The sequence below is a fragment of the Notolabrus celidotus genome, chromosome 22 (genome assembly GCF_009762535.1).
Source record: "Notolabrus celidotus isolate fNotCel1 chromosome 22, fNotCel1.pri, whole genome shotgun sequence".
NCBI classification, from domain to species: Eukaryota; Metazoa; Chordata; class Actinopteri; order Labriformes; family Labridae; genus Notolabrus; species Notolabrus celidotus.
Window position 1 is genome coordinate 19,682,081 of NC_048293.1, and position 24,858 is coordinate 19,706,938.

A 24,858-nucleotide genomic window follows, 5' to 3' on the forward strand; every position below is an offset into this window, starting at 1 on the left:
GTGAAAAACATGTTGTTGTAAAGACACTTTGCAGCCACGCGATGCTGAGGGACAACACTTCCACAGACTCTGTGAGACTAGAAGCATCCATGCTTTCCAGCAGGTGAGTCTGACTTTCTGAACTCAGGTAACATGTTAACCATATGTAGTGTGTAAGCCTTTTGGTTATACTTTTCATTGTGTTTTATTATATTTCAAGAAATTCAGCAGAAATGACCAAAAGTTAAAGTTACTGCAGAAATATAAGATAACAAGCTAACACACAGTATAAAGCTTTACAGATTACAAATGTAACATATTAAAAAAAATACATGTATATATGATAAGATAACATGAATAAAGTTTGAGTTTATAAATTTTTTTCTGACTTCTCTCAGGGATTCTGTGGCTCACAGAGTCATGGACACTTATGAAGCTGTGACTTAAACAAGACTAAAGAACTTAGTCTTATTTTTATTATTATTACTACTAGTAGTAATATCAGTTGTAGTAGTAGTAGTACTACTAGTAGTAGTAGTAGCAGTAGTATTACTAGTAGTAGTAGTTGAGTAGTAGTAGCAGAAGTCATAGTAGTACTAGTAGCAGTATTACTGCAAGTAGCAGTAGTCTAGGTGGTAGTAGTCCTGGTAGTAGAAGTTGTCGTAGTAGTACTAGTAGCAGTAGTAGTAGTGGTAGTAGAATCAGTCGTAGTAGTAGTAGCAGCAGCAGGAGTAGTAGTAGTCATTGTAGCAGTAGTATTACTAGTAGTAGTTGAGTAGTAGCAGCAGTCATATTAGTACTAGTAGTAATATTACTACAAGTAGCAGTAGTATTAGTAGTAGAAGTAGTAGTAGTCTTGGCAGTAGAAGTTGTTGTAGTAGTACTAGAAGCAGAAGTAGTAGTTGTAGCAATCATAGTAGTAGCAGCAGTAGTAGTAGAATCAGTCGTAGTAGCAGTAGTAGTAGCAGTCTTGGTAGTAGCAGTTGTCATAGTAGTACTAGAAGCAGTAGTAGTAGCAGTAGTAGCAATCATAGTAGTAGAATCAGTTGTAGTAGTAGTAGCAATAGTAGTAGAAGAAGCAGTAGTAGTAGTAGCAGTTGTACTAGTAGTAGTTGTAGTAGTAGTAGTTGTAGCAAACGTAGTAGTAGTAACCATTGTAGTAATAGTAGTAGCAGTTGGATTAGTAGTAGAAGTATTAGTAGTCATACTATCAGTGGTAGTAGTCGTAGTAGTAGTATTAGGATTTCTTTAGATAAAAAAGAGAGCTGTCATCATTCTTGTCCTGCAGAAACAACATTTGGTTTTTCTTGGTATAAATGTACTTTGCTTTATTTGAAGAAGACGCGCAGTTTCCTAGCGCTCTATGTTTTAGTTTTCAGATCAGTCACGATATTGAAGTGCTCTCTGATAAATTACCTGTAAGCAGTAGTCAATTCTCTCCAGGATAGTTGAGAAGTTCGGCCGGTCTTCAGGCTGGTGCTGCCAGCTCTGAGTCATTATACGATATCTGCAGATACACATGAACAGTTACACACACACACATAAACACACAGTAGGACTTTTTCTGCTTCTTCTTGAAGGTGTGGAGGAACAAATAGAAATCCATGAGACCTGCTCGAGCTGTTCTGTTGGTTTAGCAAAGCCAGAATAATCACCTGATTAAAAAAATCACTGCGGCTCAATCAAAGAATACTCTTCTACCAGTTTGAGAGACTTTTTTAAAGAGGTGAAGTAAGAAAGACTATCTAGAAAGTTCAATTCCAAACTACTCTAATGATCACCGAGCTGATACTAGGTGTAGCTGCTGCTTTCATTCGGCAGTGGATTCTGCTGTAGAGGTAGCTGCAGAACATTAAATTAAAGGTAAATTGCGGGCCAATGATGATTTATTTAGTTGTATAAAAAACAGACTTTTATAAAGAGCAGGTTGCAAAATGTTACGAGGAGTAATCGGCAGAGCTTCATCCATGTGGAGTGAAGGATGAAGCTGTGAAATCACAGGGAGGCCAAAGTGTGGCCTGAATTTTTATACTGGAGAGTAAATGTGTGCGTGCATCATATATATATGGCATAATAGAGTCAGGAAGCGGTATCTATAAAGTGAGTGAAAATATGGTGCGATAGGGAAATGGTTTTTAAGCTCTCTATCAGCTCCCCATGACATTTTTCAAATTGGGGGGCAAACATGAAAGCAAAGTGTTGATGTGGTTTCTATATTGAAGCAGTTTCAGCAATCTCCCTGAAAGTATTCAGAAGCCTTCTCGCTCCCAACTCATTTACATGCCAGTATCAGCCACTCATCAGAGCCTTTCATGTCTGCGTGTGTGTTGGTGATGTTCGTTAAGCTGTTTGTATATACAGTATGTGCATCCTCCTCTTGTTTATGTTGTGAAGAACTTTAATTATACCTCATGGGAGCAGTTTTCTGTTGAGCATGTGAAGCACATGAATGTTAAATGAAGGTTCATGTTGATCTGCACTTACACTGGCCCAGGGCAGTTTTTAGGAGGATCCATTCTTCCACCGTTGGTCACAAACTCCAGCACTTCCTGGTTACTACGACTCGGATACGGCATGTAGCCCAATGAGAATATCTCCCACAACAAAACCCCGAATGACCTGCGAGATGCAGATGAGGAGAGGACAGATGAGTTACAGAGGGGAGGAAGAAGAGGGTGAGAGTGAGGACAATCAAGTCATAAATTATTAACATCATCAGCGCAGACGAGAGCAGAGGACAGGAGCGATATAGAGACAAGACAAGGAATTAAAAAGAACATATGACTCCGGATCAAAAGTGATGAAGGACAGAGGAAGGTGAAAAAGAGAGGCGGGGAGAAGGCGGTGAGGGACCGACAGCAGACAAACAAGTGTGAAATATAAGAGGTGATATCACAGGCAGGTCTTCTCACCACGTGTCTGTCTTAGATGTGAAGATGCCCTCCATGAAGGCTTCAGGTGGCATCCACTTCACCGGCAGCATGGCACGCCCACCCTTCCTGTAATAGCTTGCCCTACACAAACACAAACACAAACACACACACACACACACACACACACACACACACTTAGAATAGTAAAACACTTGATTGCCATGTTGCTTATTATAACATTTTTGGTGTTTGTCCTCCTGCATTTATAGTTTGGAGCACCATCACCATGGAAACACCACTTCCTTTAAAAGTGAGAGAAGGGGGGAGGAAGGGAAAGTCGAACATCTAGCAATTAATTCAGTGTTTTTCAGCAGCCGTATCAGATCTCTGATCCAGTTGCTGCTTCCCAACATGTTGCTGTGAGAGATCCTCTAAGAACGTCTTATCTCTGGGAGAGGACGCGGGGTCACTTCTTCACCGGGCCGAGCCCCTTCTGCTGTCCTGCGCGCCTGCTGTGAGCAGAAGAAATTATCTGATGTTTGCTCTGTCTGATTGTTGCTGTTGATAGAGGTTGCCCAGCTGCTTCATCTTACTCTGCTTGAGGCACAAAGCAATGACAAACATGAATTGGGTTCTCTCCTCCCTCCTTTCCCTCCATCGTGGCACCCACACAGAAAAACGGACACACATCAAGATCCCAGTTAAGTGTTGTCAGCTGTGTTGGCTGGTAAAAAGCAGCGTTTGGTGCTGCTAGCTGCTGCAGAGGAGTGTTTCTGGTTTGCCCCAAGAGATTTTGACATAAAAATGAAACTTTTTTTCCCCCCTAAGCGGTGGTTTGTAAACTCAGCAAGTGCATCATAATAAATAGGACTGTAACCACATGAAGATACTGTTTTCTGACTGGAAGGTTGCCAGTTCAATTCCTTGGGTCTTTGGAGGAAAGAAGCAGTTACACACTCCTGTTTCACCTTCTTTTTATGAAAGTAAGCGAAGCAGCAACCGCTCCGCTGGAGCCGCAGCTGCTGTGTGACTGCACAGGAGGGGAGTGTAATTACAGTGGGCAGCTCCCAGGTGTGAATGTGAAACAGGATGAGAAAAGAGCATTGTGCTCAGTTGGTGTTCCCTGGACAAATAAAAGCTAAAATGAAAATGGAGAAAAAGAACAAAAATTCCAAAAACATCAACAGGGTGGCAGAGAATAAAAAAAGGTAACAACAGTTTGGAGAAAATATGAGACAAGAAGAAAAACAGATTGTGTGTTTTCTGCATCCTGAGCTCCTCAGATACGGCAACCACAGCAGGTGAGACGAGTCAGTCACAACAACAAGAGAAAGTTAAAGAAGACACACTGTTCCTATTTCCAGCTCTATATTTTTAGATTCACTGTGAAAAATACATTTCTGTGGCACCAGTTTGGGCAAGCTGTTGAAAACACAGACCCTATGTACAGCAACCTGCAGCCCTTTGTCCCATGTTAGTTTAAAAATGAATAATAAACTGTAGAAAATACATTTATTTTAACGGCTATGTTGCAGACCCTCAGGCAATACTGACTAAGCACAACATTTAAGGCCCTGACTCTTATAGACCTGTCTCCCCACAGGCCCTCAGTCTTCTGATCGGCCAGCTTTTTGGAAGCCCACTGGGAGGCAACAGTGTCAGTTTCCCCCCCTAAATTTTTTTCATTTCTTCTCTTCATTAATTAAAGAAGTTTAAGAGGGAGAAAGGTGATGATAGGAAAGAGAGGGAAAGACGTGCACCAAATCTTGTCAGGACCAGGAAGCGATCCTATGACCAGCGCTATGAAGACTGTAGTCTCTGTACATGAAGTTGCTTACTCTACCAACTGAGACAAACCAGTGTCACATTTTGTGTTTCAACAAAGCTCTAGTGATTGTGCAATAAACTGTGCTGCAACTTAAAATAAAATCACACTGCCTTACAGTTTGTATTCAGGACTTTCATGTTTGAGATTCTTTAACCACAGAGCTACACAAGAGATGACTGTGTCCTGTGCATTAGTCCATATTGACTCATCAACTTTTAGCATACATTTCTTTGGAAGGCTTATAGGGTAACTTGACCTGGGCAAAAGTCTGAAGTCCTTTGACATTTAGTTTTACACGTAGATCTTTACTGTAGAAAATCCAGCAGCACCAGCAGTACTTAAATCTCCATGAAATTCAACACTTGAGGGGCTGAGGGGTCAGAGCACTTCCTGGACAGACTCAGTGGGCGGGTTTTGCATCACTGCACTTCAGGGGTTGCTGTGCTTGAAGGAGAAGACTTTACTAAGAATTTCACCACTGACTGAAACAAGCTTGTAGCAGATTTCTTTAAACATTCATCTAAACTAAAAGTAAAACTCTCTCTGGTGTGATATTTGCTGGATTGTAAATGCAGGATTGAAGGTTAAAAGAACAAGAGAGGCCTGCTTTTCCCTCAGTATCGACTTGGGGCCAATAACAAGTGCCAGCACTCATCATTTAGCTGAACTCATAGCTACAGCTGCGTGTCTGCAGGGCAGCAGTCAGCAGGGATAGATATAGATGATATGCTGTCAGATAACATTGCTCGAAGGGAAATATATACTTTTCACTATTGGCATGAGAAGTTGGCCTCCGAGCAAACTCCACATAATCAATGAGGCAGAAAAACAATCACTAGTGGAGTTTGTTTGCTTGACAGATTAGCTGGGAGCCATTGCTGGGCAGTCCCACAGGTCCACGCCCAACTCCTTTATCCATTACTGAGAATAACCTGATCAATGCAGTGGTGGGGATCAGTCACCTTCCCCTTTTTAAGCCTACAGTAAATTAACTGAACCCCACAATCTCCTCAACAGGCCCTCTTTCCCTAATCCCTCTAATTTTTCCGTCTATCCCAATAAAGAAATTCTGCGAAGAGCAGACTGGCATCTGAAGATGCAATTAGATCACACAGCTCTGGCTGTGGGCGCTCAGTGAATCTGCTGTTTGTTGCACTAAAAAGCAGATTTAGAGGTAAATAGTTTACAAAAACCAGGCTGCCAAAATCTCCTGGAGTACATTTACAACTGACGCCTTTTCTGACCTCGGAGAGTGAAACGCAGCTTTAGAAAGACGATGATCTGTGCACATGAAACTTATTAAGCCTGTTATCTTCTTATCACAAAATGCTGAAATATCTAAAAAGACTGAGGGATGGTAAAATGTGGAGCAGAGGACTGATAATCCCCTTATCAGTGGATCGACCTCTTCTTCTTTAGCTCGGGCTCACTGGACATATTTATTACCACTGCAAACACGGGCTGAAAGCTGAGCTGCAGATTAGGGAGGCTTAAATACAGTCCCAGGAAATCTATAGCACAAATAGGTGTTTTATATGGGTGTGTGTTTTTCTTGTGTGAGCAGGTCAGTTTGCTGAAGGGGAGCTGGCAGATAGTGAAGTATTAAGGGCTCCAGTAAACTGACTGTATTGACCAGAGAGTAAGAGAGAAGAACACGATGCAGAGCCGGATCCTCGTGTCGGTTCATTCAGTAAAATGTCTTTGCTCTGAGTGTCTCTGCATGTGTGTGCACCGCACTGGCATAAACAAAGACTAGCCATGCAGCACACAGCGGTGCTGTTCACATGAAACCAAAAAGGACTCAAGTGCAATATTTCCCCCGTCTATTTATTAATGCACAATCATTACTTCGTTCTTCTCCTAACATGTGCAATATGTTTTTCTACCCATCTTCTCAGTTCTGTACATTGTTTTTAACCTATGTTACTAGTCTGTGCACATTTTTCACTGCATCACTGGTTCTGTAAATATAAGTAAATGTACTTATTTAGTTCTATATACTTTCTTAAGACATGCTTATTTTACTTTCTTTCATTTGAATTGCTAATAACTTTTGAATAGTTTCTATTTTATATTCGCTTGTTTACTTCATATTGTTTTACACTGTCTACTTTGCTGCTGTAACACTTTAAATGTCCCCATTGTGGGACGATAAAGGAATATCATATCTTATGAGTTCCTGTGAGAATGTGGTCACTCCATGTAAAATACTTGTACTTCTCTGAAAGCAGCGTGTCATCTTACAGAGCTGGTTGTTAACGTCATTGTTCCACCTGCTTTTTATATACCACAACACCCCGATGTGCAAGAGAGTATGTGACTGAATCTGTGTTAGAAAATAAGTCCATGGAAACTCTGAGAAAGCATGCCCACAGCTCTCCTCCCAGATTATAAAAAGCTGTCTGTTAGTCGTGTCCTGGTCCCTCACTGTGACGCCCCTCCACTGTGAGCACACTCCCATGTCCCTCGTCATGTAGCAGGAGGGCAACATCATCAGGCAGTAAAATAACACACCAACGGCATAGCAGCACTGAGAGCTAAACAACCATCCCTCCCTCTCAAAATAACAATGATAGTAAAAAACATCCCTGCAGTAGGCTCCAGACTTAGAGATAAAAAAACAAAACTACATGGAGGCACCTGAAAAACTGACATCAGCAATTAAATCAAGCGCTCGTAACGCGGCTCCCTGGGGGTGTTGTGCAACAACCTCTCCCAAATGCTCTGAGAGTGACTTTGCTCTTGTGAGTCTTTGCATCGAATGATTCGAAAGTGACGCCATGAAAGGGTCGAATGTTGTGACATATGCTCTGGTTTCTTGACAGATGAACGGTTTAGGAGATTTCCCCACTGGATTGTACGTTCATTTAAGCGGTGTCACGTGAAATAGTGCAAGCTATATTAAAAAACTTTGAGCTAAGAATAATGAGACACTTTTGGGGCCACTCGTGAGCTGATGGCGATTAAAAGAAGGCCTCAGTACGACAGTGTGATGGAGAATAAAAACTCTTTCACAACTTATCTTCAACATTCAGCAGTTTAAAGTCTTCTTGATAAGAACGTGGCCTTTACAATCACAGGGGAAGACAAACTCGTCAGTACAGAGCTGGCTCACTGAAATAGTCACTTCTCCTTTATGTGGTATTATGAATGCTGTAAGTCCAAGTGTTTAAAAATAGCTTGCACAAAAATTAATTTAATCAGTCATCTTCATACCAAATGTGACTTAAGGGAATAAAGAGGAAACGATTTAGAGTTGCCTCTGTGACAAAAGTTAAGTAAGTTTGTGGTTAGGGATGTGTGCGTCTCTGTTATCGGAGAACAGAGTTTGCTTTCATCTCCCACCAACTAAAGTAGAAAATCACTGAGACCGGGCAGAGAAAGCCTGGTGTTGTGTTACACTTCAACCACCAGATTGGGGGAATAGATACTAATGAGTGTTAGTGTTTACTTGGGTGGTTGTTTATGAGGAGTGGGATCGATCTCTGGGTTGCAGCCAAACGATTTTTGTCTACCTCGCATGCTATTCTGACTTTGGTCTTATCCTGCAATTCAACCCAGAAAATACTAGTTGAGAGTGATCACAGTGAGTGACATAAATTAAATACATCACTCCCCATACATTCTCTGTTTCAATAAGGACATTTGGTATCTTTAAAACCTTTCAGGACCTAATTTTACACATTCTTGTTTCAATGCTTTAGTAAATTGTTTCAGCCAGCAGCCTTAAAACAGACCTGCAAAGCTACACTCCCGAAAGATCTGAGGTCCACTGGTCAGCAGCTACTTGTGGTCCCAAGACCAGGCTGAAAACCAGACTGGAACGAGCTAACCCCCCAATGTTAGATTGTCCCCAACATTGCCAGCTTTTAAATACCACCTTTAAAAATATTTTTTACTCCTTCCATTTTAACCCAGCATGAGAGTTGTGTTGTGTCTGTCTCTGTCTGTTCTATTATAGGATTTTTATTTGCTCTTACAGTGTTCTTATTTTATTTGTGTGTATTTTTTTTAACTATTTTAAAAAGTGTTTCATGTGTTTTATTATGATTCTTTTATTCTATTTTCCTTTTTTTATTTTCTGACAGTGTTTTATTTCTCAGTGTCCTCCCAGAAGAGCTGGCAGAAATGGCCAGGGAGAGGAGTGTCTGGGCTTCCCTGCTGAGACTGCTGCCCCCGGATAAGCGGAGAAAGATGGATGAATAGAAGGATGGACAGCGTTTTATGTTCTGTGTATTAACTTATTTTACCTCACTGTGCAGCACTTTGCTGAACTTGATTCTTTTTAAAAATGTGCTATATAAATTAAGTGGATTGGGATTGGAGACCATAACAGCCACAAGGTCATCCATGTGGACAAATGCACCAAACCAATCTTTTTTGTGCAGCTGACAGACTTCATAGAAAGGATTCCCAAAGAGCTACACCTTTCTTTTCAGGTAATGTCATTGTCTTATTCAAACCAGAAGCAGCTTGTGTGTTGCTGTTCTCAAAGCAACCAGACTCCATTGACACAAATCAATAGTTTTACTTCCCAGAGCATGGAAGTTGCAGGTGTACTGCTGCTTTAATCAGATTTCTGTTTGTGTGATTATGCGACTTGGTTGCAGTCCAATGCACACCAGTAGAGAGGTAGAGAGGTAACTCCCATGTTCAGGTTTGCCAGCAGAGTCTGGTTGATGTGAAAAGTAAAGGTTGTTTCTGGTTTTAAAAAAAGCTTCTTACTGATCCATCTTCAGAGGAATCCTTTTTCAACTATTTACAACCTGAGCTCTTCAAAGCATAAAGAAGCTTGGACATACTTCGTCATCTAGACCTGCTCTTTATGTAAAGTGTCTCAAGATAACATCGATAAATCGGTGCCAAAGAAATGGTTGATTTTTTTTTTTTGTCAATTTAGCTGACAAGGATTATGATGGAGCAATGAGAGCTTGTCACATAGCTGCTCCACAGGGCCACCTCCACCAGTCATTTAATCCAACACATGTAAAGCATCATAATTTAACTTAAGGAATAGTCATAGTCTTGAATTCATGACCTTGCAGGGTCTGAACCCTCTTTTGACCACCCTCATTAGAATTCAGCAGAAGCATTTCCTTTGCTTTGGGGACAGCTCAGGTGTTTCTGCCTGCTGTCAGTGATGCTGTGTGCTGGAGCTGTACCTGTAAATGTCTCGAGCCATCCCAAAATCTCCAATCTTTGCCATGCGGCCTGGTCCTTTGCAGGTTAGAAGGCAATTTCGAGCTGCGATGTCCCTGAAAGGAGAGAAAAACAAACACAGCCTGTCAGGTCTCTGCATGTGCTCACTGGACTTGGATTCGTGGGGAATGGTCACTTGATAGAAGTTTATAACTTGCTGCCACGACAAGTTTCAGCTGTTATTCTAACTGTAAGATGTGAGCTGTATATAGAGTAAGACTTCCTGAATATTGCCATTCACAACTGGGCTTGCTGTGTCTGTTCAATAGTGTAAGTTTTTCATATATTTGCATGTATAAGAGATATCTTTGTAAGAAACACCTACAGTTGCTCCCCCGTTGGATCTGAAGTTCAGTGTAACTATGAAGTTGCCCTGGGCAAATTGGTATAGTTTCCTACAGAGCCTTTATAGCTCTGCCCACATGGTGCATCAACAGGAAAGATTGAAATGTTCTGCAGTATATGCAGCAGGAAGAAATTCATAAAATTCATATTTGCACTGTACGGGGTTGGTGAGTCTTTGAGAAAATATGGTAGTTCACACAGCGTGCTTTGCTTCTGTCTGGGGAAAAGGAAATAGAGCCCACATTCAACCCATATTCTCCTCCCCAGGCACTGAACTTTCTGAACATCCTCAGAAGTGACGTTGTGAGCACACTACTTCTCTTCAGACGACAGACAAGCGGTGCACTAGGGCTAATAAATACCAAGGATTCAACATCAAAATAACATCATGTGACACTGTGCTCAAACTAGATCACGAGACAGAGCAGGGCTTCAAATGAAAAACTAAGCAGAGCAACAAACCCCAGCACTGAGCTCTGTGAGGGTGTAGATAGGAACACATTGTTGGGGTGTTTTGCCTCTCATTTACTTGGATGTGAAATGACACAATGAGGATAAAGTCTTAGTTCGGACCGATTTAAACCGAGGGCTTTTTTAGACAGGGACTATTCTATGCATGGTCGCTCCACTTCAATATGCCAGCAGTGTTTAGAACGGTTAAATCATAATCTTGTAGTTGACTTCAACTTTGAAATTTAATAATTTAAACTGGAAAAGGAACAACATTGTCTCTTGGCATGCGATTGCATCTGTTTATCTCTAAAAAGATCTGTCTCTTACTTTACTCAGTCCACTTCAGACGTTCACGTGGAAGTTGGTAAAATAAATGAGTTGTCAAACCAGCTACAGAAAATATTTTCAACTCATGAATTGAAGCGCAAAACTTACTGTTGAAGAAAAACCAGTGAGACAATCAATCCATTTAGATGCATTACTGCTCCTTCAGGAGGGCAGAATCCTTTCTATCGTGGCACGACTACAATCAGTGTGAGGGAGTTCACACACTAACAAGCACTTTGACAAAAGGCTTTTCTCACGAGGTGCAGAGGCTTAATCCAAGTAGTCCATGTTTAATGGCTTAGAAGAATTCATGCAAATGGTTTGTTTGTGCTCGTAGGCAAGGACGAGCCTTGGAAGGCAGCAGGAGATGTCACAGGCTGCTCGCTGAGGGCTTAAGGGAAGGACACAATGCTGTGGTACGTGCAGCACAGCGATGAGAGCAGAGTGTTATTTAAACAATGCTAACTGGCTTCAGACTGTAGACCCTTATTTACAGACACTTTTAACTGCAGTTTAAAGACCCATTTCACTGCAGCACTAAGAGAACAGTCTGTGTGTTATTAGTCTGTTTTAGCACCTGAGGATGCATTAAACTACCTGACTCTCCTCCGCTCATACCAAGCCTGCTGAAAAATAAAGAACAAAGGGGTTAAAGTAAAAGTCTAGTGTCTTTAATTATCTCAAAACATTGTTTAGAGTTTAAATGACTGGAAGCTGCAAAAAGAGAGACCCTCCATGCAGCAGTCTCAAGACAGGTTCCATATAACCTTCTCATGCAAATACGACTAATCAAAGCACATCCATAAACTAGAGCTTATTTTTTACCACTGTAAGGCTCAGATATTTCTTAGGGTGAGACTATATTCCTACAGAAGTAGAGCTCCTTGTCAAAACAAGATCTTTTTCTTTTAACGAGAAACCATTATTTGGTTTTAATGCCACCAGACTCTATTAAAAATCTGAGCATTTATCTTCCAGAGAACTGGACTCACTGCTTCCTTGATGGGTTTTATTGCGCTGTTGTGTGACGGTGGTGTTTCAAAGAATTGTCTTGGATCCACACAAGACAAAAATACACATTAACTGATTAAAGTGGCCTTAAAGCAGAGCCACCTTTAAGAAAAATGACTTTTTTTGTCAATGGAGTTTGGTGGATTTGAGGAGAGCAATGTAACGGCTGTTTCTGTTGAGACAGAAATGATCTTACCCAACAATAGAGTCTATTTCTGCAGAGACGCATTTGTTAAAGTGTAATTAAAATCTGTCTCTGTCACTGTCGAGTCCAAACACTTTAAACTGTTATTCTTTGATAAGGTGCATTTCTTTGAGGATCTTATCATCATTAAAGCCTGTCTCATGTCTGCCGTCCAAACTTTCTTTTACCTTTTCAAAGTTTAGACCCCATAATAAAATAAAGCCCGGATTGAAAATGACAGAATACACCCTTTAGAGTAAAATAACAGGGTACAATGCACAATAAACTGGATAAAAACCACAACAAGGCAACAAATAGCCCCACACAGGAGCCACTGAGTTGTTGTCAGACAGCATTAACCCTGTAATTTAACCTGTTGGAGCACACAAAGCCTCATCATCCAAACCCTGTTATCGCTGTGAAAAAGCTGCATTTTCTGAGCTGCAGCTGCTCATCTATCCCTCCTCATCCACCTGCCCTTTACTCAACCCTGAGTAAACACACATTCATAAAAATTGAAATTAACCTGAAGGACAGCATTAGGGTGAATTTTAATACAGGATCGAGGGCAGAAAAGCAAGCTGTATAGAAGCTTATGAGCCACCGGAGAAGAGCCGGCCATTAGGTGGATTGATGGAGCTTTACTCAGCCACGTTGGAGCAAACAAGGTTTAATAGGTCTCCTTTGTCATTGACCAATACATTGGGAGTCAAAGGGACATGAATGAAGAGGGGCTGCACTTCAACTGTCTTGATGTGACCGTAGGAGCTATTCTTTCCCATTGTGAGTTATACGTGACTTTCTCCTAGACATCTATGAAGGAGACATTTGCATAAACCACATTTTAAAATTCTTTAGTAAGACCCTCGGTTCACTACACTCTGAATATGGATGTGGAGGGTGGACTATGTTGACTTGTGCTTTGGATACAGACCGTAAAAAGGCAAGCCGGCTTCCCCATCTGCCTGCTCTGATGCTAAACCCATCACTTGTCCTTTCTGCTATCATAGGGAAGGCAGGAGGCATGCAGAGTCCATATGTTACGCTTGGACGGATGCAGGCAGCTCATAATAGAAAGTAGAAGTCGGTGTTTGTCGAGTTGGTGTTTTTTCTGCTGCACTTTTGCTTACCATATGCTTATGCATATCCATATGGACTACATTGTTTACAGAGCGTTTTGCTCTCTGATCTGTTTAGGTAGGAGGAATGAAGAACCACACAATACAAAAAACACGTTTTCATAATCCTGCCCTGTGTCTGTTTATGCCAACACACTTGTTGGTTTTGCATATTTGTATGCAAGATGTATGCTCATCTGATAAAGTACCTGTGTATAAACTGGTTCTCCTCCAGGTACTGGCAGCCCTTGGCGATGTCTCTGGCCACATTGAGAAGATCCACCATGCTCAGGCTGGATGGGTGCTCCTGATCACACAGAGACAGAGACAGAGACAGAGACAGAGACAGAGACAGAAACAGAAACAGAGACAGAGACAGAGACAGAGACAGAGACAGAGACAGAGACAGAGACAGGGTGTTATTTTAGGGAACATATCAAAGGTGGATTCTGAGAATTAGTTAACTGTGTTTATTAAGAAACCCTGAGTCCATGTTTGAAAATCTGACTGATCTAACTTTATGTCCATTGTTTATTTGATCCTCAGGCTCAATGAGATAAACAGTTTTATCTTACAGCAGTACATAAACAGACACATTTTGAATCACAATGTGCACTTAAGCATGACAGCAGTGTGTCTCACCAGCCGGGGTCTGGTCTCCCTCAGGAAAGTCTTTAAGTCTCCACCAGTCATCAGCTCCAGCAGGATGAACCTAGGCATGGCCTGCAGACTGACTCCGATACAGCGCACAATGTTCTGGTGGCTGAACTTACTGCAGGGACATAATACAGCAGGGAGGAGTGCATCAGACATGACTTTTCCTTGCACTGTTTGAGACTCGGAGGGTTGTTAATTGAGTCAAAAGCTCTTACCTGATGATAAGAGCCTCCATGAGGAAGTCCAGCTCATCTTGTTCAGAGCACACCTCAGGAAGGGTCTATTGGAAGTAGAGGAATAAACTCTCAATGCAGAGATGGTTTTATATAGAGTGATTATGTTTCTCAACACAGCCTGGTATGTTTCCAGAACATATGGTAGGGACAAATGTGATACAGCGAGGCAGCTACAGAGCTGATAACAGTGCAGTAATACGTTTTAGGATGAGCAAAGTGCAACAAAGTTAACTAAAGTAAAGTGGGAAAAACTGTTTTTTTTAAATACTAAATTTAAAGTGAAGCATAACATTAATTAAAAACATAACTGGGAATAGAACATTCAACTTCATGATCTATCCTCAGAAAAGACCAGGTGGGACCTCACCTTCACTGCCACCTGTAGTGGACTGGGTTCACCTGGTATTCCCACTGCCAGGCCCTCATAGACCTCCCCGAAAGCACCGTGACCCAGACCCCTGGAAATGCACAAACACATTCATTATTCACACTCACATCTATATTTCAGACATTAGAGCAGACATCGTCACTCAGGCAGGTATGTAAGAGAAATGTTGGAGCTACAGTAAGTTCTCTAGAAGAGGATATTGGAAGCAGCCAAGAGCTACACATATTCTACATATATTTATTACCCAGCTGTGTTAAATACTTGATTCTGATAGGTCAAAACACCACAATAACAGCTCCCAGTTACAAAACAACAAGGACAATCTGGTCACACGAATATAAGATAAGAGTAATAAGCGGGATAATGTATAGTAAACAGGTGGTTATGCAATGGGGTGAGACAAGACCCCTCTGGTTGCATTGGGTTCTGCTCAATATATGGATGAGAGCTTTAGGAAGGTCTATCAAAAATGAGTGCTTCGATAGCTTTTAGGTCAAACAATGCCAACAGCACTTCAAGCTCTAATCTATACATGAAGGATGGTATATAATAATATTTAATGTCATTGTAAGCTCTGTCTGTGTTTAGGTCCAGCAGTAGACGTTGTAGTGAACTTTACCACCAAATCATATTTTGGATTTCCCACTTGGCACGTCTTTCACTTGATTCATAACTTGCTGAAATCTAGATGCAGGGAAATATTCATTGGTCCACAAGAAATACTTCTCACAAAGATTAAGAACCAGAATGATAAACTGAGGGACGATAAACACATGAAAGATGCATTAAAAATTCAAAGGACTCCTGCAGAAATCATTTCTCAGCTGCCGGGATCCCTGCAGCAGACTCCTACCCTGAGACTTCACACTTTAATATTTGGAGCTTTATTTAAACTGCTGCTTCTCACACTATGTTGTATTCATGAGTCTTCCTCATTTAAATGGTTTGTATAAATGGGTTTTGATTACAATTATGGTGGACCGCACCATTTGCCAAATTTATAGAGTTCCTGTTATTCTTTACTCAGTAGTTCCACCACTGATGTAGAAATATGTACTCAGCTCATCCTGGATTTGTTCATGAATGTCTTTTATAACGCCCCATGACTCAGCGCTTACAAGAACTTTGATTTTGGGCCTGTATTCAGCTTGATTCTTTTACCTGGTGAGGGAGATATTACGCCGTGGCACTTCCTTCAGGTCGTTAACTGATGCCGTCTTCCCAGCGAAGCAGTAGTTGGGGTTGTAGTCGGTCATAATGGTGGAGGCTCGCAGCTTACTGAGCTTACAGTCTGGACTCTGCAGCTCCAGCTGGATGGACTGCAGCTCTGTGTGTTTGCGCCTGTACACTGGTGAGATGAAATGAAAGAGAGGAATTTCATTACACCACAGAGATACCCACAATTTAGAAAAATAAACAAAACCTTGATCCCATCTTCTTGTAGAAAATTATAGCTGGCAGCCAAAGCACACAAAGTGGAAAGCTTTACAGTTATTATTTCTCTAAAGACCTTTTGTTTGTTCAATAGCATATTATATAAAAGGAAATTCCTTAGTGCCTGTGAAATATTGATTCTCCTCTATCTAATGCCAGATTTATCTATATAAAATATGCAGATGCATACTGTTAGAAACCCACACTGTATTAAAAATGCTTCGTAGAGATGTGTGTGCAGAAGACACATCACGTGAAGTGCACATAAAAACAGCAATAGCTGCAAATAAGCGAGTACACTCTCGCTCCTTCATTCATATTGCAAAGACTTTATGCAGAACAGCTAACTGTATATAGACCCCTCCTCCAATCCCCCACCACACAAACATATACACACACAAACATATACACACACACCCAAACAGACACAGACACCACAAAACCACACTCTTTACAGCGCTTGAAGCCTGGACCAGAGCTGGGAACACATTAGTCTCAGGGTGGACTGTTTGTGCTGGGTATGTGTGTATGCTTATGTGTGTGTGTGTTCGGGAGTTATTTATTTACCAAGTGCTGTCTAATGTACGAGGGCCGTCAGCCGCAGGCTAAGCAGCCATCCATCATTAGCGCATTTCATTCATCACAGCTGTAGTCCCACACCTCCTCAGCTCCCGCCCGGGCAACTCGTGCGTGCGTGAGAGTGTAGGTGGGAGTCTGGATGTGTGCGCTGGTCTGAGAGCGTGAGAGTGAGCGTGGGTGTGTGTGGAGGAGATGATGGCTCAATAAGTGCATATGTCTGGCTGTAAGAGCCTGAAAGCAGGCGGGCAGACGGATGTCTGTGCGGGCTGGGAGGATCACTTCCCAATCCGACAACAAGCTGCTGAGGGCTGCTTGAGAGGGACCAGGCCTGGTTCTGCAGAACTGTGTGTGTGTTTGAGTGTGAGAGTTGGACCATGTGTCAACTGTGCAAACAGAGAAAGTCCAAAAACTCATGCACTTATTAAAATTTTAGCTATGCAGTCCAGCTCTTTGTTGTCAAGATCAACTTGACAAACTTTCCCCTCTGTCTTAGTTTTCTGTATTCATGAGATTCATCATGTAGAGTCACTTAATATTGTCTGCTTTCTCCTCAGCCAGCTTTTCTAAGGAAGCAATATTTTACCAGCGTATGAGTAGTTGATATTTAGGAGAAAGCCTTTAGTCCCATTAATCTCAATTCATTTGACCCTATTGTAAACCTCATGACCCACCTGATGTCAAGTTAGACCCCTGACCAGATACCCTGGCTGAGGTATTCACTTTCAATGTATTCAGGAGCAACTAGTTACCGTTATCAGCATGTTAAAGGATGGATGGGAAGAATGTATCTTGTGCTAGTCTGCTAAAAAAAGTTGTGCTTCCTCAAAAGCACAACTTTCCCTCTTATGATTGATGTTGTTCCAGCCTTCGGGCAGTCACTGATGAAAGTCTTACCCAACAATATCTGTGCAAGGAAAAAGTTGTACTTTTCCAGCATCTGACATAATGTGTAAAAAAAACTGTGCCCCCTTATCATAATTACAACCTTTAAAAACTTACACTATAGACAATCGTGTACCTTTTTGCTGATAGTCTTGTTTCCTTTCTGTCGGTCATAAAGAGGCTTCACAGTTAATATCAGTCTTATTCATAACCAGTCAAAAACTCCTCACAGGAGCATTATGAGACGAAGGCTTCAGGATCTTAGTTTTTGTGTTTTGAAGAGATAAAGAACTTCTGGCACTTTTGTACAAATGTCTTTAAACAGATATCTCTATATAAGGCAGAATCTAAGGGTGAAGGACAAGATACTTGTTCATTTTGGAAATGTTCTCATTTCTGTTTCACGTCAGAGAAGTATGATAAATCACAGTAAAAAGATCAAACTTCCTGTGCAAAATGCAATTTGGTAGTCTGTCCTCAATAAGTGGGAAACAATTTAGCTTCATATTAATTTCTATTTTCACATATGGTCTGATTGTGTGCTTATAAGAGCAGAGAACAGTCTGATATGTTGACTCGTAAGTCCAATCTTGCATCTTAGCTTGCTTCTAAATAGGTAAAACTTAACGACTAATGAGGACTAAGTCTGAGCCCAAATATCCGTTATCAGTAGATCTGCTCGCTACTCTGGAAATGTTTCAATATTGGGCATTTTCCCCAAAGGCTTACATGTGAACGTATTGTAGCTGGATCTTTTTTGTATAACTATGTTTACATTTCATCCCAAAATTCCCAATCAGGAAATGAATCATACTGAAAATGAATATCTGCAGCAGCATCATGCATTTCTTGAAAACTGACATCCAGAATTAGGATATTAATACTTGAAGACAGTCCTTTTTCTATCCTTACTGAATTATGTGTCGATACTTACTTATCATGACTCCAGACACAGCCAGCAGCAAAGCAGCAATGAGGGCTGATGTGCCGACAGAAAGCCCCAGAGCCAGGTGGGACAGAGACGGCTGGGGAGGCAGCAGGGACACCTCTGCGAGACAAGGGGAAACAACAGCGTTTCACAGTTGTTATCTCCCCCAGAGGAGTATTAACATTCACTTCGCCACTCTGATCCCCAACTTAATTAATGATGTGAAAGCGATGACACAACAGAGCTTAGGAGCAGCGACGGCCGCTGCATGTCAATTTCCTTTTCGGTGCGAGGGAAGACCTCATTTCACTCGCCTGAGCTGAGGAACAAATCTGCACACCGAGAGAGAGCGTATTGAGATGCTGACCTTTTTAACCTGGCATCATAGAATTATCTACCGCTTGTCATTACAGGGAACAGATTTGCAAATCATTGGGCAAGGAGACACTCAGGGTCATTAAGATATTATTGCGATGGTAATAGCCCTGTTATGTTGGCTTCAAATTATAACGTGACACTGTGCGGTGAGAATTCATTTCAGATCTACATTCATAAACTCATTGTTCATCTGAGATTACAAATCATAACGGAGGAGGCAATTTGACATCAACAGGGCTTTGTCTACAGCCTGCTGTCACAGTTTAACCCTGAAGAACAGAGGAGGAGAAAGCCCCGGGGTTAAAACGCATCTTACACCATGTCTGACATGCTTTCATGAGCTGAGCCAGGTGCCTGAACTTCATTATGACATGTACTCATAATCCACAGGGAAATGTCACACCATGAGTGTTTCATCCTAAATCCTTGACATGATAAGATAACAAGCCCTTATCTGACTACGGCATGGAGATAAATTACAAATGACAGAACCCCAGCTAGCACAGCTAAAGGTATTAACAGGTTAGCTAATCCTGTAGATGGATATTATTATGGATGATTAAGGCACTATTAAAAAACATTTCCTCAGATAAAGATTCAATAAAGTACAGAGCCTCCAAGGCTTAATTACTTTGGTAGATTAACTCATTATCTATTCACGGTGCCAAAGACTATTACAGGTACAATTACACTCACTTTAACTCATTTGTACTATTAGATTTATCTTAAATATATTTGTCTGAAATAGAGAGAGATAGAGGTGGCTCCTCATTACAAAGTGCAGAGTGGAGTTCTTTTTCTGCGTGTGTGTCGGACCTGTTTCGTTGATGCAGGACACCCCATCTGGAGCCAGGATGAAGTCCTCGTCACAGTAGCAGACGACCTTTTCCTGGACCTCGTGGCACTCTCCGGTCTCACAGTGACTGCAGTTCTGCACCGGACTGATGATCACCTCACCATCCCCTTCCATAGCTTTACACATCACCACAAACACACAAGACATGGAGCAGAGGATATCAACACGGGGAGTGTTTGATAAGACCTATCAAGCATGTCTCAATTCTTTATCATCACTGACCAATAACCAGTCAAACCAGTCACTTAAAACATCACATTTAAAATCAGAAATAATCCTCAACATGCTTCTTATTCAAACAGAAAAATCAAATGTTTTACCATTAGGTGTGCTCTTTAAACAAACATTATTAAGTAGAGGTTTGGTTTAAACTAGTGTGTGTTTGAGAAAAGCTTGAACACAGGCTTTCAGGGTAGCTCCTCACTCAGGAATAGATTTGGCTGTCCAACATGAAGCTCTGGCTATTTGCCTTTTCAGCATTAGTGTCACACTGACTCACCTACTGTACATAGGGCTTGTTTTCTACATTCATCACACATTTCATGTTTCTTTAAAAAGGGCCGGCTGTTAGCAGGACACCGAAATGATTCAAACAGACTTTTTCTTTGCATTTCAAGTCGCAGAACTGTTGTTTATAACTAGGTCATCAGACAGCTTGAATGATACATAAGAGACACCAGTGATTGATGTTAAACACGTGTATTTAGTGGTGGATTATCAGGCCTGTATATGAAAGAGAAGACGACCTTGATGACTCATTAAGCTCTTGATAAAAACTGTGAACCATGAAATGTACAGCCATGTCAGAGTGTCTTTGCTCTTCCATTGCCCTACTGAGCATGGTCTAAACTACAGACTTGAAACATTATCTTTTTGGGTCTATTCCTTGAGCATGCTGAGCATAACACAAATGAGTGATATGGTTCTTCTGCAGAAACTGTGATGACTTAAATTGACCGATGAAGTCATTGCCCAATGCCTTAAACCGGAGAGCATCTCACTCAAAACACTGTTTTATTATTCTCTGAATGATGTGCACGACCAGAAAGTATGCAGAGTTCATTCACTCTTTGAGTTTGCATTGAGATCTTTGACAAGGACACAGCTGTTATTAACCACAAAATGCAATCTAGATACTGTGATCCACATAGTATCAGAGCTCTATGCAGGTTTGTAGGCCCTACCGCAGCACGCTCTTTATGTTTGTGTCAGATTACTTCATGAAGAGTTCTACCGAGCATGAACGATGTAGAGAAGATAAATGAAGCCGCAGCAGCTCATCGTGGTGTACAGAGAGCTGAGAGTTTGCAGGCTCTCAGTTCTAAATACTTTTACCTTAAGCCAGATGAATGAACTGGTTCTAAGTGATGGTTTGTTAATCAGCCAAACAACCTGCTGTGGTCCTGACTGGAATAAAACCCTGCTGACATCCTGCCCTCCACCCTCCACCCTCCACCCTCCACAGTCTCATAAATTGTTTTTAAAGATTTTACAACCTCGATTACTTCATTTAGATTCCAAGAAAACAATTATCCTGACAGTCAAATACAGGAAGCGTTGTCAAATCAGTCCAACATGAATAAGTCATAGGCCGTCTGAGAAAGCTGGTGCTGTTCAGTAAGCAGAGCAAATGCACTCATCTGTACAATCTATTTTCTCTCATCATTCCTTCGTCGTTGTTGTATGTACAAATACATAAATCTCACCCAGAAACACTGGAAAGCTTTCAAAGTAAGAATACTAATGTGTTTAGTGCACATGTTTACTGCATATTGATGTGGAGCTTCTCTATTGTAGGTGTAAGACACAAGTGATGATTCTGATGTAGTAAAACAGTTTCTTTTATCAAAGCTACAGAAGATGTCTCGATAATTTATGGTTTTAATATTTTTTCTTCCCTTAAAATTGTAGATTCATTATTTTCTGACATTGCAATGTAGTGATGTCTCAATGCTCTGACTTTAAGATTCTACTATATCTTTTAAAGGACAATTTCACCCAATAGATTATTAAACATCCATTTCTTTCTGAATATGAAAGTGTTATAAATTTGATGCAAGTCTTAATTTTTCAGTAGCAATACAAGAAAGTTTGAAACAGCATCTTCTGCAAGGACAGGCCTTTGAGATAAGTAGCATTTTTTGAGACATGAGATACGTGCATGTTATTCAGGTTTTAGATCGTTTTTTTGACTTTCATATCAATGATTCAAATTAGATGCTGACTCTCATTACTTGTAGATTCAGGATCTAAATCTTCACACCCATTATGCCATGCAAATGAAAACCCTATTTTCTCTTTAAGCCTCTGACAACATGCATGTTTACTTGAGAGCCCACCAGCTTCCACTAACAAACTGATGAGACCACGACGTCGCTGTTATTTTCCAGCCCTCTGCTTCTGAGGCAACCTGCATCCAGTGTACGAGGCCTCTGTATTGCAAACCAGGTGCAAGTGTCAACATTAATAATATGATTTTTGATCCTTTTTGAGGTTTTCAGTGCACCCAGCAGGCTCTCCAGCTCAACCTGCTGTTTTTATTTGAGCTCAAGAACCCACCTGTGCAGTTCAAACTGAGAAGGAAATTACGGGTGTAGCTATTTGTGATTACTTTAAACTACACATGCCCTTAAACCTGACCTTTACACAGAAGGTAATCTCTCACAATATTAAATTACAGATATTACAACCTTATATATTCCCATCTACATATAATGTTAATGATTCAGGCCTAGAAGTAATTCACTGGTTGTAAATCATGTCACTTCTTCTCCTGCTCTTGGTTATAATTCCGAATATTCCACAACTAGTGACACAAAGTGAACTGCTGCTTTTTAAGAGATATTAAACTTTGGTTCATAAATCCTTAAACAGATGCAAAATATATCATGTACATGTAGATCTGATAATAACTACCATTAGCGAAATGCCTTAAATCTTCTTTCTTTTTATCTACCAAGAACATGTTGTAGAGAAAGTCAGACCGTTCAAAGACAGAAGAGAAGATGTGCATGTCTTTCTTGATTTATAACAGTTTTCAAATGACATTATGGTTCAATCACTATATTACAACTTAACTATACTCAAGTCTTGGTGAGCAAGGATGCACCTTGCTAGAGCAAGTATTGGTCGATCAATATGTGTCTCCAAACCTCTTGTTGTGCCCTCTCATTGAAACACGCCCATTCTTGCACCAAAGCCCAAATGTCACAGCTCAGATTTCAAATGTGTGGCTTTAAATCTGTGGCTATGTCAATATCTTCTATAAAATGTCTGATTTCAAATTAATTCATAATGATCTTTCTCACAGGCATTTTTATGATAATGTGTGACTTCTTTTTGTTTTTAACAGCTCAGACCAGTGAAGCTAAAATGGCTTAGCTTGTTAACCAGCTGGGACTTGAGAGGCTTGGGGATAATGTGCAGTTTTATCAATAAAAAAGTTGGGTACAGTTTGAAGTTTATGTCTTATTTGAGAAATTCACTCTGTAGCCTTCCCTTCCTCTGGAGGAAATGAAGTAACTTTGATGACAAATTGTGGAGTGCTGCTTTGAAAGAGGCACAGCCTCGGCAGACAGCATCACCCCTATTTAAGCTCAATGGGAAAGAGATATCAGTGCTACTCCACCACAGCCCAATGGAGGACCATTTGAAAAAAGCAATTCACTTTCTTTTCCCATTTTCTTCTTTTCTATCTCTCTACAGAGCGGAGCGGAGAGGGAATCTAAGATGATGTACCGATGGTCAACAAGCATATCTCGACAGCTGAAATTTTCAGTCCTATTGTGTTTTTGTACCTGTCAAGATTGGATGTAAGAGACGGATAGAGCAGGAATCAGTCAACAAATGTACGCTTGATGGGTTTATTGAACACTCTCTTCTTTCTGTCTGAAGGTGTTTCAATCAATCAGTAATCTGTGTAAATGACCTTCAGACTCTCACCCCTCCTTGGTTGCCCAAACTTCTTTTATTTTCATATCAACCCATTTTCAAATAGTTGTACAGACCTGCATTAGTTATGAGCTCTTAATATTTGTAATGTAGAAAGCAAACCAGAGTGTTCCTCATTATTCTGTGCCGTACAAACACATTAACTCCTACAAACATATACACAGCTGAATACAGATTTCTGTGCTACAAGTGCTGACTCCTGACGAGTTTGTCTGTACTCCTGACAAATCCTTGAAGTCTGTCACATTACCTTTCAGAGGCAGAAGGAAAAGGTTGCCTTCTGGGCCCAGGAAGGACGTGCCATCATCACCATCGTGTCTGGGGTTGTTATCTTTTGAGGTGTTACCACCTAGACATCGAGAGAGGAAGAAAAACATCCTTATATGAGGTTACAAACTGTATATATGAAGTTTCTATAGACATAAAATGTGACTTTTGTAGGCAAACGGTAAATGGACTTAATTTTCACTTTTTTTATCTACAACCAAAATACATGTCACGTGCACCTTTTCATACACTAATGGCAGATTCATGTGAGGCACAGTATGTAATACAGTCACATGCTGTGATACTGAAAGCCTCAGAGCTACTCAGGGTTTCTCATGGATAGTTTGACATGTAGACCATGAGACTGAGCCTCCGACCTTTTGACTGGCTGCCCCATCAGCAAGCATATTTTTGAATGGCAGGATGCTGCATATTTGATAATGCTACCTAGACTGTGGAGACCTGCAGGAGCAAAACTGACGCCAGGAGAGTATGTTGTCATATTTTAAAGCATGAGGCCACTGAACAAGTTTCTGTATGTGACGACTGGAGAAGGAATGTTTTTGAAAATATGGATGTAACTACAAGCCACAGTTTCAGGTCAGCAGCTCAATAAAATGTATCTGATAAACATCTAATAAAAAACAAAAAGAGAACAATGAAATTTGAAGGGCTAACCTCTGTAGCCTCCGCCGCCTCCCCCTGCCATGCAGCCACCTCCGCCGCCTCCGAAGCCACCATGGGTCTTCCAAAACTTTTGACAGGCCTGCCCTCCCTGGCCACCCAGCACCAGAGGTCTGCCACCCTGACTGACAGGAGCGGTGTCATTCCAACCTCCACCTCCACCTGTCAACAAACACAACACACCTTTGATGCGATGTGGAGTATTGGGCTGTGTGTTGAATCGGTGAGGGAAAGGCAGAGTGAGCCTGTGAGAGTGGGTTCTTAAATGGATCAAAGTGGTTGAAAAAAGATGCCAAACTGC

At 41.1% G+C, this 24,858-nt stretch overlaps 1 protein-coding gene across 2 annotated transcripts in view; it reads right to left on the bottom strand.

The window, feature by feature from the left end:
* Window positions 1-24,858, bottom strand: part of alk (ALK receptor tyrosine kinase) — a 258,669-nt gene that overhangs the window by 3,632 nt on the left and 230,179 nt on the right. For both annotated transcript variants that reach the window (XM_034675246.1, XM_034675247.1), the window contains exons 16-28: window positions 24,552-24,719; window positions 23,857-23,955; window positions 19,616-19,771; window positions 18,428-18,541; window positions 15,760-15,946; window positions 14,578-14,668; window positions 14,190-14,254; window positions 13,960-14,089; window positions 13,527-13,624; window positions 9,843-9,935; window positions 2,892-2,993; window positions 2,464-2,598; window positions 1,396-1,486 (exon numbers count right to left, since the gene is read on the bottom strand). In XM_034675246.1, the coding sequence (XP_034531137.1) occupies window positions 1,396-1,486; window positions 2,464-2,598; window positions 2,892-2,993; window positions 9,843-9,935; window positions 13,527-13,624; window positions 13,960-14,089; window positions 14,190-14,254; window positions 14,578-14,668; window positions 15,760-15,946; window positions 18,428-18,541; window positions 19,616-19,771; window positions 23,857-23,955; window positions 24,552-24,719 (1,529 nt within the window). The remainder of the gene's footprint in view (window positions 1-1,395; window positions 1,487-2,463; window positions 2,599-2,891; window positions 2,994-9,842; window positions 9,936-13,526; window positions 13,625-13,959; window positions 14,090-14,189; window positions 14,255-14,577; window positions 14,669-15,759; window positions 15,947-18,427; window positions 18,542-19,615; window positions 19,772-23,856; window positions 23,956-24,551; window positions 24,720-24,858) is intronic.